This window comes from Cherax quadricarinatus, chromosome 1 (genome assembly GCF_038502225.1).
Source record: "Cherax quadricarinatus isolate ZL_2023a chromosome 1, ASM3850222v1, whole genome shotgun sequence".
NCBI lineage: Eukaryota > Metazoa > Arthropoda > Malacostraca > Decapoda > Parastacidae > Cherax > Cherax quadricarinatus.
The window spans coordinates 90,708,376-90,726,140 of record NC_091292.1 but is presented as its reverse complement, the minus strand read 5'-3'; the positions used below and the strand labels follow the sequence as shown (position 1 = coordinate 90,726,140).

At 39.1% G+C, this 17,765-nt stretch overlaps 1 protein-coding gene across 3 annotated transcripts in view; it reads right to left on the bottom strand.

The window, feature by feature from the left end:
- Cog2 (conserved oligomeric Golgi complex subunit 2) overlaps positions 1-17,765 on the bottom strand; it is a 150,157-nt gene that overhangs the window by 115,195 nt on the left and 17,197 nt on the right. For all 3 annotated transcript variants that reach the window (XM_070083863.1, XM_070083875.1, XM_070083870.1), the window contains exon 3: positions 7,960-8,075. In XM_070083863.1, coding sequence (XP_069939964.1) covers positions 7,960-8,075 — 116 coding nt within the window. The remainder of the gene's footprint in view (positions 1-7,959; positions 8,076-17,765) is intronic.

The following is a 17,765-nucleotide window of genomic DNA, read 5'->3' as shown; positions in this document are numbered from 1 at the left end:
TGTTCAATATATTTATAGATGGGGTTGTAAGAGAAATGAATGTGCAGGTGTTGGCAAGAGGTGTGGGGTTAAAAGATAAAGAATCTAACACAAAGTGGGAGTTGTCAGTTGCTCTTTGTTAATGACACTGTGCTTTTGGGAGATTCTGAAGAGAGGTTGCAGAAGCTGGTGGATAAGTTTAGTAGGGTATGTAAAAGAAGAAAATTAAAAGTGAATATAGGAAAGAGTATGGTGATGTGGATAACAAAAAAAGTAGGTAACGAAAGATTGGATATCAGATTGGAGGGAAAGAGTATGGAGGAGGTGAATAAAATGATAAAGATTTTATTTCCTTGTAAAGGATACAATATGTAATTATAAGAATAATAATCTTGAAGTTGCACATAATAAAAACAATATTACAATTAATGGTTCAAGCAGTAACATTTTATAGATTAGCAGATTTTTAACAGACTTGAGGCCACATAATATAATAACTGATTAGAAGTTGTTTTGGTTGATTTGGTTAGTTTTGAGAGATATGATTTTTAACCTTTTGACTGTTTCAGTCGTATATATACGTCTTACGAGCCACCGTGTTTGACGTATATATACTCACTTCAAATCAAGCAGGAGAAAGCTGGTAGTCCTACATGTAAGAGAATGGATCTGTGTGGTCAGTGTGCACCATATAAAAAAAATCCTGCAGCATGCAGTGCATGAGAAAAAAAAACTCCGACCGTTATTTTTAATTAAAATGCTGACTTTGTGATCTATTTTCATATAGTATTTATTGTTGTATTCTCATTTTCTTGGTCTCATTTGATAGAATGGAAAACTTATTATAGAAATAGAGGTGATTTTGATTGGTTTTACTATGAAAAGAGCCTTGAAATGGAGCTCAAAGTAGGGGAAATGTTTGATTTTTGCCAATGTTCAACAGTAAACAAATGATGTCACTGTCCAATAAATGTCCAACTAGCCATTCTAATATGCAGTCACGAATGAGTTGACATTATTTATACAATTATTACAATATTGCAGTAGTCTGCATAACAGTGACTGATGTTCATTGTTCATTCTTTCATTTTAGATCCTATTCCGAAATTGTCATATTTTTTAATTTTCATGAAATTGGCCAAATTGCAAATTTCTGACCATGTTATTGGGTAGTTGCAATTGGTAAATGGGCAGTTTTTTGTACTCAATCGATAGAAAAAATGGAGTTCTAAAGAAATAGCTATGAGTTTGGTTGGTTGGAACAATGGAATTAGCCAAAAATAGGGCTCAAAGTGGGCGAAATCACCGATTCGTAAATATCGCCGATGTCGCTAACTTCACGAGAGAATGTAATTCCATCAGTTTTCCATCAAATTTCGTCCTTTTGGTGTCATTACCATTGGGAAAAGATTTTCTATCATTTCATAATATTTTTTTTTTTTTTTTTTTTTTTTTTTCAAAAATTTTTCGACACCAGGAGACACTTCAGGATTTGGGGTTGCGACAGTCAAGGAGTTAAGCAAAGTCCTAAATTTTAGGTAGTCAGGGGGATCCTTTACCAGTTCAGGCAGTGAGTTCCAGATCTTTGGGCCCTTTAGTGTATCGCATTTTTGCATAGTGTGTATTCAGATAATTAGGAGTGGAGGTGTCAGGAGATGGGTCTATGAAAGATGAGGTAAATCACAGAATTGATGGGGGGAAAAAAGGTGAGTGGTGCACTTAGAAGTCTGTGGAGACAAAGAACTTTGTCCAAGAAAGCAAAGAGGGGAATGTATGAGAGTACAGTTATACCAACGTTCTTATATGGGTGTGAGACATGGGTGGTGAATGTTGCAACAAGGAGAAGGCTGGAGTCAGTGGAGATGTCACGTCTGAGAGCAAAGTGTGGTGTGAATATGCAGAAAATTCGCATTTTGGAAATTAGGAGGACATGCGGCATTACCAAAACTATTATCCAGAGGGCTGAGGAGGGGTTGTTGAGGTGGTTCGGACATGTAGAGAGGGTGGAACAAAATAGAATGACTTTGAGAGTGTATAAATCTGTAGTGGAGGGAAGGCGGGGTAGAGGTTGGCCTAGAAAAGGTTGCCGGGAGGGGGGTAAAGGAGGTTTTGTGTGCAAGGGGCTTGGACTTCCAGCAAGCATGCATGAATCTGTTAGAGAGGAGAGAATGGAGACAAATGGTTTTTAGGACTTGATGTGCTGTTGGGGTGTGAGCAAGGTAACATTTATGAAGGGATTCAGGTACACTGGCAGGCCAAACTTGAGTCCTGGAGACAGGAAGTACAGTGCCTGCACTCTGAAGGAGGGGTGTTCATGTTGCAGATTTATAACTGTAGTGTAAGTGCGCCTCTGGCAAGACACTGGTGGAGTAAATGATGATGAAAGATTTTCTTTATCGGGCGACCCTGCCTTAGTGGGAGATGGCCGATGTGTTAATAATAATGATGATGATGATGATAATAATAATAATAATAATAATATTAATAATAATAATAATAATAATAATAATAATAATAATAATGGTTGGTGCAATTATTTAATAAATGTATGGAAGAGGGTAAGGTACCTAGGGATTGGCAGAGAGCATGCATAGTTCCTTTGTATAAAGGCAAAGGGGATAAAAGAGAGTGCAAAAATTATAGGGGGATAAGTCTGTTGAGTATAGCTGGTAAAGTGTATGGTAGAGTTATAATTGAAAGAATTAAGAGTAAGACAGAAAATAGGATAGCAGATGAACAAGGAGGCTTTAGGAAAGGTAGGGGGTGTGTGGACCAGGTGTTTACAGTGAAACATATAAGTGAACAGTATTTAGATAAGGCTAAAGAGGTCTTTGTGGCATTTATGGATTTGGAAAAGGCATATGACAGGGTGGATAGGGGGGCAATGTGGCAGATGTTGCAAGTGTATGGTGTAGGAGGTAGGTTACTGAAAGCAGTGAAGAGTTTTTAGGAGGATAGTGAGGCTCAAGTTAGAGTATGTAGGAAAGAGGGAAATTTTTTCCCAGTAAAAGTAGGCCTTAGACAAGGATGTGTGATGTCACCGTGGTTGTTTAATATATTTATAGATGGGGTTGTAAGAGAAGTAAATGCGAGGGTCTTGGCAAGAGGCGTGGAGTTAAAAGATAAAGAATCACACACAAAGTGGGAGTTGTCACAGCTGCTCTTTGCTGATGACACTGTGCTCTTGGGAGATTCTGAAGAGAAGTTGCAGAGATTGGTGGATGAATTTGGTAGGGTGTGCAAAAGAAGAAAATTAAAGGTGAATACAGGAAAGAGTAAGGTTATGAGGATAACAAAAAGATTAGGTGATGAAAGATTGAATATCAGATTGGAGGGAGAGAGTATGGAGGAGGTGAACGTATTCAGATATTTGGGAGTGGACGTGTCAGCAGATGGGTCTATGAAAGATGAGGTGAATCATAGAATTGATGAGGGAAAAAGAGTGAGTGGTGCACTTAGGAGTCTGTGGAGACAAAGAACTTTGTCCTTGGAGGCAAAGAGGGGAATGTATGAGAGTATAGTTTTACCAACGCTCTTATATGGGTGTGAAGCATGGGTGATGAATGTTGCAGCGAGGAGACGGCTGGAGGCAGTGGAGATGTCATGTCTGAGGGCAATGTGTGGTGTGAATATAATGCAGAGAATTCGTAGTTTGGAAGTTAGGAGGAGGTGCGGGATTACCAAAACTGTTGTCCACAGGGCTGAGGAAGGGTTGTTGAGGTGGTTCGGACATGTAGAGAGAATGGAGCGAAACAGAATGATTTCAAGAGTGTATCAGTCTGTAGTGGAAGGAAGGCGGGGTAGGGGTCGGCCTAGGAAAGGTTGGAGGGAGGGGGTAAAGGAGGTTTTGTGTGCGAGGGGCTTGGACTTCCAGCAGGCATGCGTGAGCGTGTTTGATAGGAGTGAATGGAGACAAATGGTTTTTAATACTTGACGTGCTGTTGGAGTGTGAGCAAAGTAACATTTATGAAGGGGTTCAGGGAAACCGGCAGGCCGGACTTGAGTCCTGGAGATGGGAAGTACAGTGCCTGCACTCTGAAGGACGGGTGTTATTGTTGCAGTTTAAAAACTGGAGTGTAAAGCACCCTTCTGGCAAGACAGTGATGGAGTGAATGATGGTGAAAGTTTTTCTTTTTCGGGCCACCCTGCCTTGGTGGGAATCGGCCAGTGTGATAATAAAAAAAAAAATAATAATAATAATAATAATAATAATAATACTTCTACTTACACTTAGGTCACACTACACATACATGTACACATTTATTTATACACACTCATCTGAGTTTTCTTTGATTTTATCTTAATAGTTCTTGGTCTTATTACTTTTCCTTTTATATCCATGGGGAAGTGGAATAAGAATCTTTCCTCCGTAAGCCATGCGTGTTGTAAAAGTCAACTAAAATGCCGGGAACAATGGGCTAGTAACCCCTTTTCCTGTAAAGATTACTAAAAAGAAGAAGAAGAAGAAAATTGTCAAAGTGGGAAGTCTGAATGTGCGTGGATGTTGTGCAAATGATAAGAAAGAGATGATTGTGGATGTTATGAATGAGAAGAAACTGGATATCCTGGCTTTAAGTGAAACAAAGCTGAAGGGGGTGGGAGAGTTTCAATGGAGAGGAATAAATGGGATTAGGTCAGGGGTTTCAAATAGAGTTAGAGCTAAAGAAGGAGTAGCAATAATGTTGAAGGATAAGCTATGGCAGGAAAAGAGGGACTACAAATGTATAAATTCAAGGATTATGTGAAGTAAAATAAAGATTGGATGTGAAAAGTGGGTTATAGTAAGTGTGTATGCACCTGGAGAAGAGAGAAGTGTAGAGGAGAGAGAGAGATTCTGGGAAATGTTGAGTGAATGCATGGGGAGTTTTGAATCAAGTGTGAGAGTAATGGTGGTTGGGGATTTCAATGCTAAAGTGGGTAAAAATGTTATGGAGGGAGTAGTAGGTAAATTTGGGGTGCCAGGGGTAAATGTAAATGGGGAGCCTTTAATTGAGCTATGTGTAGAAAGAAATTTGGTAATAAGTAATACATATTTTATGAAAAAGAGGATAAATAAATATACAAGATATGATGTAGCACGTAATGAAAGTAGTTTGTTAGATTATGTATTGGTGGATAAAACGTTGATGGGTAGCCTCCATGATGTACATGTTTATAGAGGGGCAACTGATATATCGGATCATTATTTAGTTGTAGCTACAGTTAGAGTAAGAGGTAGATGGGAAAAGAGGAAGGTGGCAACAACAAGTAAGAGGGAGGTGAAAGAGTATAAACTAAGGGAGGAGGAAGTTCGGGCGAAATATAAGCAACTATTGGCAGAAAGGTGGGCTAGTGCAAAGATGAGTAGTGGGGGGGTTGAAGAGGGTTGGAATAGTTTTAAAAATGCAGTATTAGAATGTGGGGCAGAAGTTTGTGGTTATAGGAGGGTGGGGGCAGGAGGAAAGAGGAGTGATTGGTGGAATGATGAAGTAAAGGGTGTGATAAAAGACAAGAAGGTAGCTTACGAGAGTTTTTACAAAGCAGAAGTGTTATAAGAAGAGCAGAGTATATGGAGAGTAAAAGAAAGGTGAAGAGAGTGGTGAAAGAGTGCAAAAGGAGAGCAGATGAAAGAGTGGGAGAGGCACTGTCAAGAAATTTTAATGAAAATAAGAAAAAATTTTGGAGTTAAACAAGTTAAAAAAGCCTAGGGAAAGTATGGATTTGTCAGTTAAAAACAGAGTAGGGGAGTTAGTAGATGGGGAGAGGGAGGTATTAGGTAGATGGCGAGAATATTTTGAGGAACTTTTAAATGTTGAGGAAGAAAGGGAGGCGGTAATTTCATGCACTGGCCAGGGAGGTATACCATCTTTTAGGAGTGAAGAAGAGCAGAATGTAAGTGTGGTGGAGGTACGTGAGGCATTACGTAGAATGAAAGGGGATAAAGCAGCTGGAACTGATGGGATCATGACAGAAATGTTAAAAGCAGGGGGGGATATAGTGTTGGAGTGGTTGGTACTTTTGTTTAATAAATGTATGAAAGAGGGGAAGGTACCTAGGGATTGGCAGAGAGTATGTATAGTCCCTTTATATAAAGGGAAAGGGGACAAAAGAGATTGTAAAAATTATAGAGGAATAAGTTTACTAAGTATACCAGGAAAAGTATACGGTAGGGTTATAATTGAAAGAATTAGAGGTAAGACAGAATGTAGGATTGCGGATGAGCAGGGAGGCTACAGAGTGGGTAGGGGATGTGAAGATCAAGTGTTTACATTGAAGCATATATGTGAACAGTATTTAGATAAAGGTAGGGAAGTTTTTATTGCATTTATGGATTTAGAAAAGGCATATGATAGAGTGGATAGAGGAGCAATGTGGCAGATGTTGCAAGTATATGGAATAGGTGGTAAGTTACTAAATGCTGTAAAGAGCTTTTATGAGGATAGTGAGGCTCAGGTTAGGGTATGTAGAAGAGAGGGAGAATACTTCCCGGTAAAAGTAGGTCTTAGACAGGGATGTGTAATGTCACCATGGTTGTTTAATATATTTATAGATGGGGTTGTAAAAGAAGTAAATGCTAGGGTGTTCGGGAAAAGGGTGGGATTAAATTATGGGGAATCAAATTCAAAATGGGAACTGACACAGTTACTTTTTGCTGATGATACTGTGCTTATGGGAGATTCTAAAGAAAAATTGCAAAGGTTAGTGGATGAGTTTGAGAATGTGTGTAAAGGTAGAAAGTTGAAAGTGAGGATAGAAAAGAGTAAGGTGATGAGGGTATCAAATGATTTAGATAAAGAAAAATTGGATATCAAATTGGGGAGGAGGAGTTTGGAAGAAGTGAATGTTTTCAGATACTTGGAAGTTGACGTGTCGGCGGATGGGTTTATGAAGGATGAGGTTAATCATAGAATTAATGAGGGAAAAAAGGTGAGTGGTGCATTGAGGTATATGTGGAGTCAAAAAACATTATCTATGGAGGCAAAGAAGGGAATGTATGAAAGTATAGTAGTACCAACACTCTTATATGGATGTGAAGTTTGGGTGGTAAATGCAGCAGCGAGGAGATGGTTGGAGGCAGTGGAGATGTCCTGTCTAAGGGCAATGTGTGGTGTAAATATTATGCAGAAAATTCTAAGTGTGGAAATAAGGAAAAGATGTGGAGTTAATAAAAGCATTAGTCAGAGGGCAGAAGAGGGGTTGTTGAGGTGGTTTGGTCATTTAGAGAGAATGGATCAAAGTAGAATGACATGGAAAGCATATAAATCTATAGGGGAAGGAAGGAGGGGTAGGGGTCGTCCTCGAAAGGGTTGGAAAGAGGGGGTAAAGGAGGTTTTGTGGGCAAGGGGCTTGGACTTCCAGCAAGCGTGCATGAGCATGTTAGATAGGAGTGAATGGAGACGAATGATACTTGGGACCAGACGATCTGTTGGAGTGTGAGCAGGGTAATATTTAGTGAAGGGATTCAGGGAAACCGGTTATTTTCATATAGTCGGACTTGAGTCCTGGAAATGGGAAGTACAATGCCTGCACTTTAAAGGAGGGGTTTGGGATATTGGCAGTTTGGAGGGATATGTTGTGTATCTTTATACGTATATGCTTCTAAACTGTTGTATTCTGAGCACCTCTGCAAAAGCAGTGATAATGTGTGAGTGTGGTGAAAGTGTTGAATGATGATGAAAGTATTTTCTTTTTGGGGATTTTCTTTCTTTTTTGGGTCACCCTGCCTCGGTGGGAGACGGCCGACTTGTTGAAAAAAAAAAAAATAATATTAAAAACACTCTCACTATATAGAGAAGCTTTATAGAAGCACTGGCTGTAATTCAATAATACATGGCTCGTACGTTGGTTTGCGTGCAGCCAGCAGCAACAGCCTGGTTGATCAGGCTCTGATCCACAGGAGACCTGGTCACAGACCGGGCCGCGGGGGCGTTGACCCCCGGAACTCTCTCCAGGTAAACTCCAGATAATAATTAAGAGAAAAAACAAAATAACAAAAGATACCTGTTTGATATTTGGGTAAGCCTGTGCATTAAAGCTTTTTGCTTGATTACAGTTTGCCTTCTGTCCAAGTCCTGAGATGTGGTAGAAATGGCATCATCTAATAATTTCTCCACACTCTGGAATACAAGAAAGGATTTACTTAATATGACCCAAAAATCTACCCATCATAAACACATAAATCTACAGAAAGATTCTGTTTGCTTGTGTTGTGTTGTAGCATGAGGCATTACACAGATTGAAAGGGGGTAAAGCAGCTGAAACTGATGGGATCATGACAGAAATGTTAAAAGCAGGGGGAGATACTATAGTGTTAGAGTGGTTGGTATTTTTGTTTAATAAATGCTTGAAAGAGAGGAAGGTAACTAGGGATTGGCAGAGTGTGCATAATTCTTTTATATAAAGGGAAGGGGGACAAAAGAGATTGTAAAAATTATAGGGGAATAAGTTTACCAAGTATACCAGGTAAAGTGAATGGCAGGGTTATTATAGAAAGAATAAGAGGTAAGACAGAGAGCAGGATTGCAGGTGAGCAAGGAGGGTTTAGAATGGGTAGGGGATGTGTAGATCAGGTGTTTACATTGAAGCATATATGTGAACAGTATTTAGATAAAGGTAGGGAAGTTTTCACTGCATTTATGGATTTAGAAAAGGCATATGATACAGTGGATAGGGGAGCAATGTGGCAGATGTTGCAAGTGTATGGAACAGGTAGTAAGTTACTAAATGCTGTAAAGAGTTTTTCTGAGGATAGTGAGGCTCAGGTTAGGGTGAGTAGGAGAGAGGGAGATTACTTCCCAGTAAAAGTAGGTCTTAGACAGGGATGTAATGTTGCCATGGTTGTTTAACATATTTATAGATGGGGTTGTAAAAGAAGTAAATGCTAGGGAGATGGGGAGAAGGGTGGGATTAAATTATGGGGAATCAAATACAAAATGGGAGTTGACACAGCTACTTTTTACAGATGATACTGTGCTTTTGGGAGATTCTAAAGAAATGTTGCAAAGGTTACCAGACGAGTTTGGATGGGTGTGTAAAGGTAGAAAGTTGAAAGAGAATTTAGATAAGAGAATGGTGATAAGGGTATCAAATGATTTAGATAAAGAAAAATTGGATATCACACTGGAGGGAGGGAGTATGGAAGAAGTGAATGTTTTCAGATACTTGAGAGTTGACTTGTCACCAGATGGGTTTATGAAGGATGAGGTAAACCACAGAAATGATGAAGGAAAAAAAGTGGGTGATGCGTTGAGGTATATGTGGAGACAAAGAACGTTATCAGTGGAGGCAAAGAAGAGAGTGAATGAGAGTATAGTGGTACCAACACTGTTATATGGGTGTGAAGCATGGGTTGTAAATGCTGCAGTGAGGAGGTAGCTGGAGGCAATGGAGATGTCCTGTCTAAGGGCAATGTGTGGTGTAAACATTATGCAAAGAATTCAGAGTGTGGAAATTAGGAGGAGGTGTGGAGTTACTAAAAGTATTAGTCAGAGGGCTGAAGAGGGGTTGTTGAGGTGGTTTGGTCATTTAGAGAGAATGGAACAAAGCAGAATGACTTGGAGAGCATATAAATCTATTTGGAAAGGAAGGATGGAGGGAGGGGTTATAGGAGGTTTTGTGAGTGAGGAGCTTGCACTTCCAGCAAGCATGCATGAATGTGTTAGATAGGAGTGAATGGAGACAAATGGTTTTTGGGACTTGATGAGCTGTTGGAGTGTGAGCAGGGTAATATTTTGTGAAGGGATTCAGGGAAACTGGTTAGCCAGACTTGAGTCCTGGAAATGGGAAGTACAATGCTTACACTTTAAAGGAGGGGTTTGGGATATTGGCAGTTTGAAGTGACTATCTAAACTGTTATATCTGGGCACCTCTGCAAAGACAGTGATTATGAATTAGTGATGGTGAAAGTGTTGAATGATGATAAAAGTTTTTTCTTTCTTTTTTTGTCACCCTGCCTTAGTGGGAAGCAGCCAATGTGTTGAAAAAAAAAAAAAGATACACAAACACAAGGCTATTTTTAAAATGTAGTTAATTGTTACAAAATTAAGCAACATTTATTTGATATATTTTGAAAAGCCGCTGGTCATTTGAGGAGACGAAAATTAGAACTTAAAACTATTTGACATTATATGCAACATAGTTGTAAATTTGAAGTGAAATTATTTGAATGCTAACTTGAATATAATTCATATGTGAAGAGAGGTTCATTAAATGTAATGATAATTTTAATATTATTATTACTCATACTGTATATTAACCCTTGGAAAAAAAAAATTATTTTTTTCTTATGATATGATAGAGAATCTTTTCCCGATGGTAATGACACCAAAAGTACGAAATTTAGTCGAAAACTCATGGAATTACGCTCCCGCAAAGTTAGCGGTCTCGGTGACATATACGCATTGGCGATTTCGCCAACTTTGAGCCCTGTTTTTGACCAGTTCCGTTGTTCCAGTTGACCAAACTCAGCTATTTCTTTAGAACTCCATTTTTTCTATCAGTTGAGAACAAGAAACTGCCCATTTACCGATTTGAACTACCCAATAAAGTGGTCAGAAATTGGCAATTTGGCCAATTTCAAGCAAATTAAAAAAGAGCAATTTCAAAATAGTGTCCTGAATAAACGATGTAGACATTCTTGGCACTAAAATAACATATCCTCTGTTCATTAGTCACATCTCTAGGCCCCTCTTATATTACTATTGCTTTCTATTTAGATTTTTTATTCATACAATAAATACAAAATTTACTGTTATGCAGACTACTGCATTATTGTAAAAATGGTATAAATAATATCAGTGCACTAGTGAAAGAATATTAGACTCCCCAGTTGACGTGTATTGGACGTGTGGTGTGATTTGCTTACTCCTGAACATTGGTAAAAATCGAACATTTCCGCTACTTTGAGTTCAATTTCAAGGTCGTTTTCATCGAGAAAGTAATCAAAATCATCTCTATTTCTGTAATATGTTTTCCATTTTATCACACGAGACCATGAAAACGAGAATAGAACGATAAATACTATATGAAAATACACCTCAAAGTCGGCGTTTTAATCCAAAAAAAACGGTCAGTTTTTTTTTTCTCATTATGCACTGTGTGCTGCAGGACTTTTTTTATATGATGCACACTGACCACACAGACCCATTCTCTCACATGTGAGCCTACCAGCTTTCTCCTGCTTGATTTGAAGCTGCTAGAATTTATGCGTTTAAATACGTCCGAAACAGTGGCGTGTAAGACGTATATATACGACCAAAACAGTCAAAGGGTTAAAACAGCAATAGTGATTTTTTTTTTTTCAACAAGTCAGCCGTCTCCCACCGAGGCAGGGTGACCCAAAAAGAAAGAAAATCCCCAAAAAGAAAATACATGTACTTTCAACATCATTCAACACTTTCACCTCACTCACACATAATCACTGTTTTTGCAGAGGTGCCCAGAATACAACAGCTTAGAAGTATATACGTATAAAAAATACACAATATATCCCTCCAAACTGCCAATATCCCAAACCCCTCCTTCAACCCTTTGAGGGTCGACAGGCCCTCTCCGAGACTTGTTCTCAGGGTCGGACAAATTTAAAAAAAAAATTATTTTTTCTCATGATAAGATAGAGAATCTTTTCCCGATCATAATGACACCAAAAGTATGAAATTTGATGAGAAACTTACGGAATTATGCTCTCGCGAAGTTAGCGGTACGATGATTATGCATCGGCGATTTTGTCCACTTTGAGCCCTATTTTCGGCCAATTCCAGTGTACTAGTCGACAAAAATCATAACTATTTCTCTAGAACTCCACTTTTCTATTGAAGGAGTACAAGAAACCACTCATTTACTGATTTCAACTATCCAATACAGTGGTCAGAATTTAGCAATTTTGCCAATTTCACACAAGTTTCAAAAGATGCCAATTTCCAAATAGGGTCCAGAATAAACAAGAAAGACATTCCTGGCACTAAAATAGCATTTCCTCTGTTCATTAGTCACATCCCCAGGCCCCTCTTATATTTCTTTGGCTTTCCACTTTCAATTTTTATTCTTACAAAAAATAGAAGATTTACTGTTATGCAGACTGCTGCATTAGTGTAGAAATGGTATAAATAATATCAGCGCACTTGTGAAAAAATATTAGACTCACCAGTTGACGTGTATTGGACGCTTGGCATGATTTGTTTACTTTTGAACTTTGGTAAAAATCAAACATTTCTGCTACTTTGAGCTCAATTTCAAGGTACACTTTTTTTGTAAAACCAGTCAAAATCATCTCAATTTCTGTAATATGTCTTCCATTCTATAAAATGAGACCAAGAAAACTAGAATACAACAATAAATACCATACGAAAATACAGTGCTAAGTCGCTGCTTTATTCCAAAAACACGATCAAAGTTTTTTCTCTCATTATGCACTGTGTGCTGCAGGATTTTTTTAATACTGCGCACACTGACCACATAGACCCATTCGTTCATATGTATGCCTACCAGCTTTCTCCCACTAGATTTGAGGGAGCTAGAATTTAGGCGTACTAGTACGTCAAAAACCCTGGGTTGTAAGCCGTAATAGTACGGCCGAAACCCTCAAAGGGTTAAAGTGCAGGCATTGTACTTCCCATTTCCAGAACTCAATTCCGGTTATATAAAATAGCCGGTTTCCCTGAATCCCTTCACTAAATATTACCCTGCTCACCCTCCAACAGCTCGTCAGATCCCAAATACCATTTGTCTCCATTCACTCTTATCTAACATGCTCATGCACGCTTGCTGGAAGTCCAAACCCCTTGCCCACAGCACCTCCTTTACCCCCTCCCTCCAACCTTTACGAGGACGACCCCTACCCCGCCTTCCTTCCCCTACAGATTTATACGCTCTCCATGTCATTCTACTTTGATCCATTCTTTCTAAATGACCAAACCACGTCAACAAACTCTCTTCAGCCCTCTGACTAATACTTTTATTAACTCCACACCTTCTCCTAATTTCCACATTTCGAATTTTCTGCATAATATTTACACCACACATTGCCCTTAGACAGGACATCTCCACTGCCTCCAACTGCCTCCTCGCTGCAGCATTTACAACCCAAGCCTCACACCCATATAAGTGTTGGTACCACTATACTTTCATACATTCCCTTTGCCTCCATAGATAACATTTTTTGCCTCCACATATACATCAATGCACCACTCACCTTTTTTCCTTCATCAATTCTATGATTAACCTCATCCTTCATAAATCCATCCGCTGACTCATTAACTCCCAAATATCTGAAAACATTCACTTCTCCAGCAGGCATGCGTGAGCGTGTTTGATAGGAGTGAATGGAGACAAATGGTTTTTAATACTTGACGTGCTGTTGGAGTGTGAGCAAAGTAACATTTATGAAGGGATTCAGGGAAACCGGCAGGCCGGACTTGAGTCCTGGAGATGGGAAGTACAGTGCCTGCACTCTGAAGGAGGGGTGTTAATGTTGCAGTTTAAAAACTGTAGTGTAAAGCACCCTTCTGGCAAGACAGTGATGGAGTGAATGATGGTGAAAGTTTTTCTTTTTCGGGCCACCCTGCCTTGGTGGGAATCGGCCAGTGTGATAATAAAAAAAAATAATAATTCACTTCTCCCATACTCCTCCTCCCCAATTTGATATCCAATTTTTCTTTACCTAAATCATTTGATATAAAGATAATAATATTTTTTTTAATAACTGGCATTCTCCCATCAAGATAAGAGGACCCCCCATCCCCCCCTCAAAAAAGAGAACATATTCAGCATCATTCATACAATGACTCACGAAATCGTAATGACACGATTGCAAACAAACCATACCACGGACGGGGATAGAACCCGCGATCAGAGAGTCTCAGAACTCCAGACTGTCGTGTTAGCCACTGGGCCAGCTAGCCACAATAAGATTCATCCAACTAGGGATTCGTCTGTAAAAACTTTCATTTGTGGCCACAGTGGTACCTATGCTAACCTTCCTATGGTGTAGAAATATCCCTAGTTGGATGAATCTTATTGTGGCTAGCTGGCCCAGTGGCTAACGCGACGGTCTGGAGTTCTGAGACTCTCTGATCGCGGGTTCTATCCCCGTCCGTGGTATGGTTTTTTCATTCATTCAATCACTGTCTTGCCAGAAGTGTGACAACATCACGGTTCAGATGGCCCTCTGAACTGTAACATCCTCACCCTTCCTTCAAGATTCAATTTTAGTTGTAACAATTATCGAGGTGGGAGGTTAGCAATACAGTGGTGACAATAAATACACGATTATGAATGATGATTGGAATCTGGATAAATAGTCTGCATTTGATGTATTTGACATTTATATTTACTCTATATAAATTTACATTAAATTCTTTTATTTACATGGAGTTTCTACTCAGCATAGTCAAAAACATGGGATATCAGAGATATCTGTGGCTTGTATTTTGTCAAAACATTATGCTGTAGATCTCCAAGAAGAGTTTTAGCTCTGGTTTAATATTTATAAACGACAAAGCATGTAATGAGTTTGTCTTAACATTACAATTAATTCCTTCTCTGGTATGTTCCACTCAGTACTATTATGCTCAAGAAGTTCCTTATACAGTATCTGTTTGACCCATTTATTCAAGGAAACATCTAGATGCATAAGGGTCGCACAGTGATGCATGGCAAAGGGAAAGGGATAGTAAGGGACTTGTGAAGGAGAAAAGGGTGGTGTTGAATGAAAAACATCAACTGAAAAGGAGAAATGGGTGACGGTTGATGAAGAAAACTGGAGTCAGTTAAGAAATCAAAAGAATGAATCTGCAGCAAGAGTGGGACCAACAGAGAGGAAGACAGATAAATCAAGCATGTCAGGGTGATTTGAGTCTGCAGCAAAGGTAGGACCATCAGAGAGGACAGCAGACAAGGTCAGAACATAAGAGTGTCTGCACTAAAGATGGAGGTCATCAGAAAGGAGGGCACATAAAGTAAGCAAGTCAGGATGAAGGAGATATTTGAAAGGAAGTTGGTGTGCTCTCTGATGAACAGAACAATCAGTCAAGAAATGCTGCACTGTCAGGATGACCTGACAATTCTTGCATAAGATGAACATGTTTAAGTCAAGTGCTTCCATTGCATCCACATGTGAATAGTTTCCCACAAGCTGCAGCAATGAAGGGACAATAGCAAAGAGCCCAATTGTGGTTTAATGAAATGTTTGTTAGTCAATACAGTGGACCCTCGGCTAATGAACGCATCGCATAACGTAAATCCGCCCAACGAAGCGTTTGAGCATAAAAATTTTGGCCTGGCTAACGATGTTAGATCATTGAGTTAACACCATGATAACCTCATTGCATTACTCAAGTCTCTAAATGCTACTATAACTTTCATTATACTTACTGAAACCTGGCTCGGACAAGATCTGACAGACATATTTACCATACCTGGTTACACAGCCATACATAACTGTAGGCCCAACCAATCAGGAGAAGGCACTGCCATCTATTACTCTGATGAACTAGAATGTGTGAAATCAGCTAATGTATGGGACAAAAATGGCGAATATATAACAGCTAAATTCACATCAAGAACACTTAAGAAATCTATAGCAGTTGGTGCAGTCTACAGACTACCATACTCAAACACTTACACTTTTAGCAATAACCTTAGAAATATGATAATTGAGTCAGAGTTGAATAAACACCATCTGATACTAACAGGAGATTTCAACATCAACCTTATCCAAGCAACTGACCCTCCAGTAGTTGATTTCACAAATGCTATGAACAACAGCTTATTGCTACCCACTATAACAAAGTCAACAAGAAACTCTGACACTAGTGCCTCGTCACTCGACCATATCTGGACCAACATAATATCCCTACTACAAGCAGGTATAATCACAGATAACACCACAGACCACTATCCTACCTTTCTCATAACCAACTTATCTAAACTGCCTCAAGAAACAAGAAAGATTTCATTTCGCCTGCATGATGAGACATCGATAAACAACCTAAAACTAGCTCTAGGTGCCATTGATTGGCAGAGAGAGCTAAATGACAGTAATAATATCGATAAAGATATCAAAATTTTTTTACAAAAAACCCTAAACCTCTACAACAAACATTGCCCAGTCAAAATGAAACAGATCACAGAAAAGAGGCTAAACAGCCCATGGCTAACTAGAAGTATCCTCAAATCTATTAATAAAAAACACCAAATTGAAAAGCAGTTCAGATTAGGCTTAATTACTAAAGAATTTACTAAAAGATACACATCAGTACTAACAAAACTAATATGTAAATCAAAGCAAATGTATTATGAAAATAGATTTAGTGAAATGAAAGGTGACATGAAAAGTACCTGGCAAACACTCTCCAAAATTTTGGGCTCAAGAAAACCGACTGGAAATAGAGAGATAGACTTAACTAAACCAGATGAACCTCACATGCAACCTTTAGACACGGTTGACAAATTTAATTTTAATGTCTTCTTCTCTACCATAGGATCAAAGCTGGCTAGCCAAATTCCTAGCTCAAATACCCATCCGAGCGAGTACCTCACTGGCAACTATCCAAACACTCTATTCCTAGTTCCAACTAATCCCACTGAAGTCTCACTCATCATTAAATCATTAAAAAACAAATCAGGTGATCTAGGTAACTTGCCACCATTCATATATAAAAAAGCTGCACCAGAACTGTGGCCCATTATTGCAACAATGTTTAACAAATCTATAGCTTTCTCAACCTTCCCATCCATACTCAAGACAGCAAGGGTCACCCCGATCCACAAAGGTGGAGATCCAACTGATTTAAACAATTACAGACTCATATCAAACTTGCCCTTACTGTCCAAGATATTTGAAAAAATAATACACAAGTGACTTTACTCCAACCTTACATCCAAGAACATACTTAACCCATGCCAGTTTGGATTTAGACCAAAAAAAAGCACGAATGATGCTATTATACAAATGCTTGACCTAATATACATAGCTCTCAATAAGAATGAATATCCCCTGGGGCTCTTTGTAGACCTAAGAAAAGCATTTGACACAGTTGACCACAATCTCTTGTACCTCAAACTGAATCATTATGGCATAAGAGGACATTCTCTAGACTACCTAAAATCCTATCTTAACGACAGACACCAGTATGTACATGCAAATGGAGTCAACTCCACTATCCAACCTGTAGCTGTAGGAGTACCCCAGGGTAGTGTCCTAGGCCCACTCCTCTTTCTCATATACATCAATGATCTCCCCAATGCATCCCAACTCCTTACACCAGTTCTATTCGCAGATGACACTATATGTCTACTCCCATTCAGACCCAGCTGTGCTTGAAAACACTGTAAACAATGAACTGCTAAAGATATATGCTTGGATGATGACTAACAAACTCACACTTAACATAGAAAAAACTTACTTCATGCTGTTTGGCAACAGAGCCTCAAATATTCAACTCAACATACCGTTAAATGGTTCCCCTATATCAAGACGCACAGAGGGCAAATTTCTAGGGCTTCTCCTTGACTGTAATCTTAAATTTCAATCCCATACCCATCACATAGCCAAGAAAATTTCCAAATCAGTAGGAATCCTATCCAAGATACGCTATTATGTACCACAAACGACTATCCTTACCTTGTACCACTCTCTAATATATCCTTACCTCACCTATGGTATCTGTGCCTGGGGCTCTACCACAGCCAACCACCTCAGACCTTTAATAATCCAACAAAAAGCTGCTGTGTGGGTGATAACCAGCTCCTGTGCTAGACAGCACACCCCACTACTTTTCAAAAGACTCAACGTGCTAAATATACAAGAC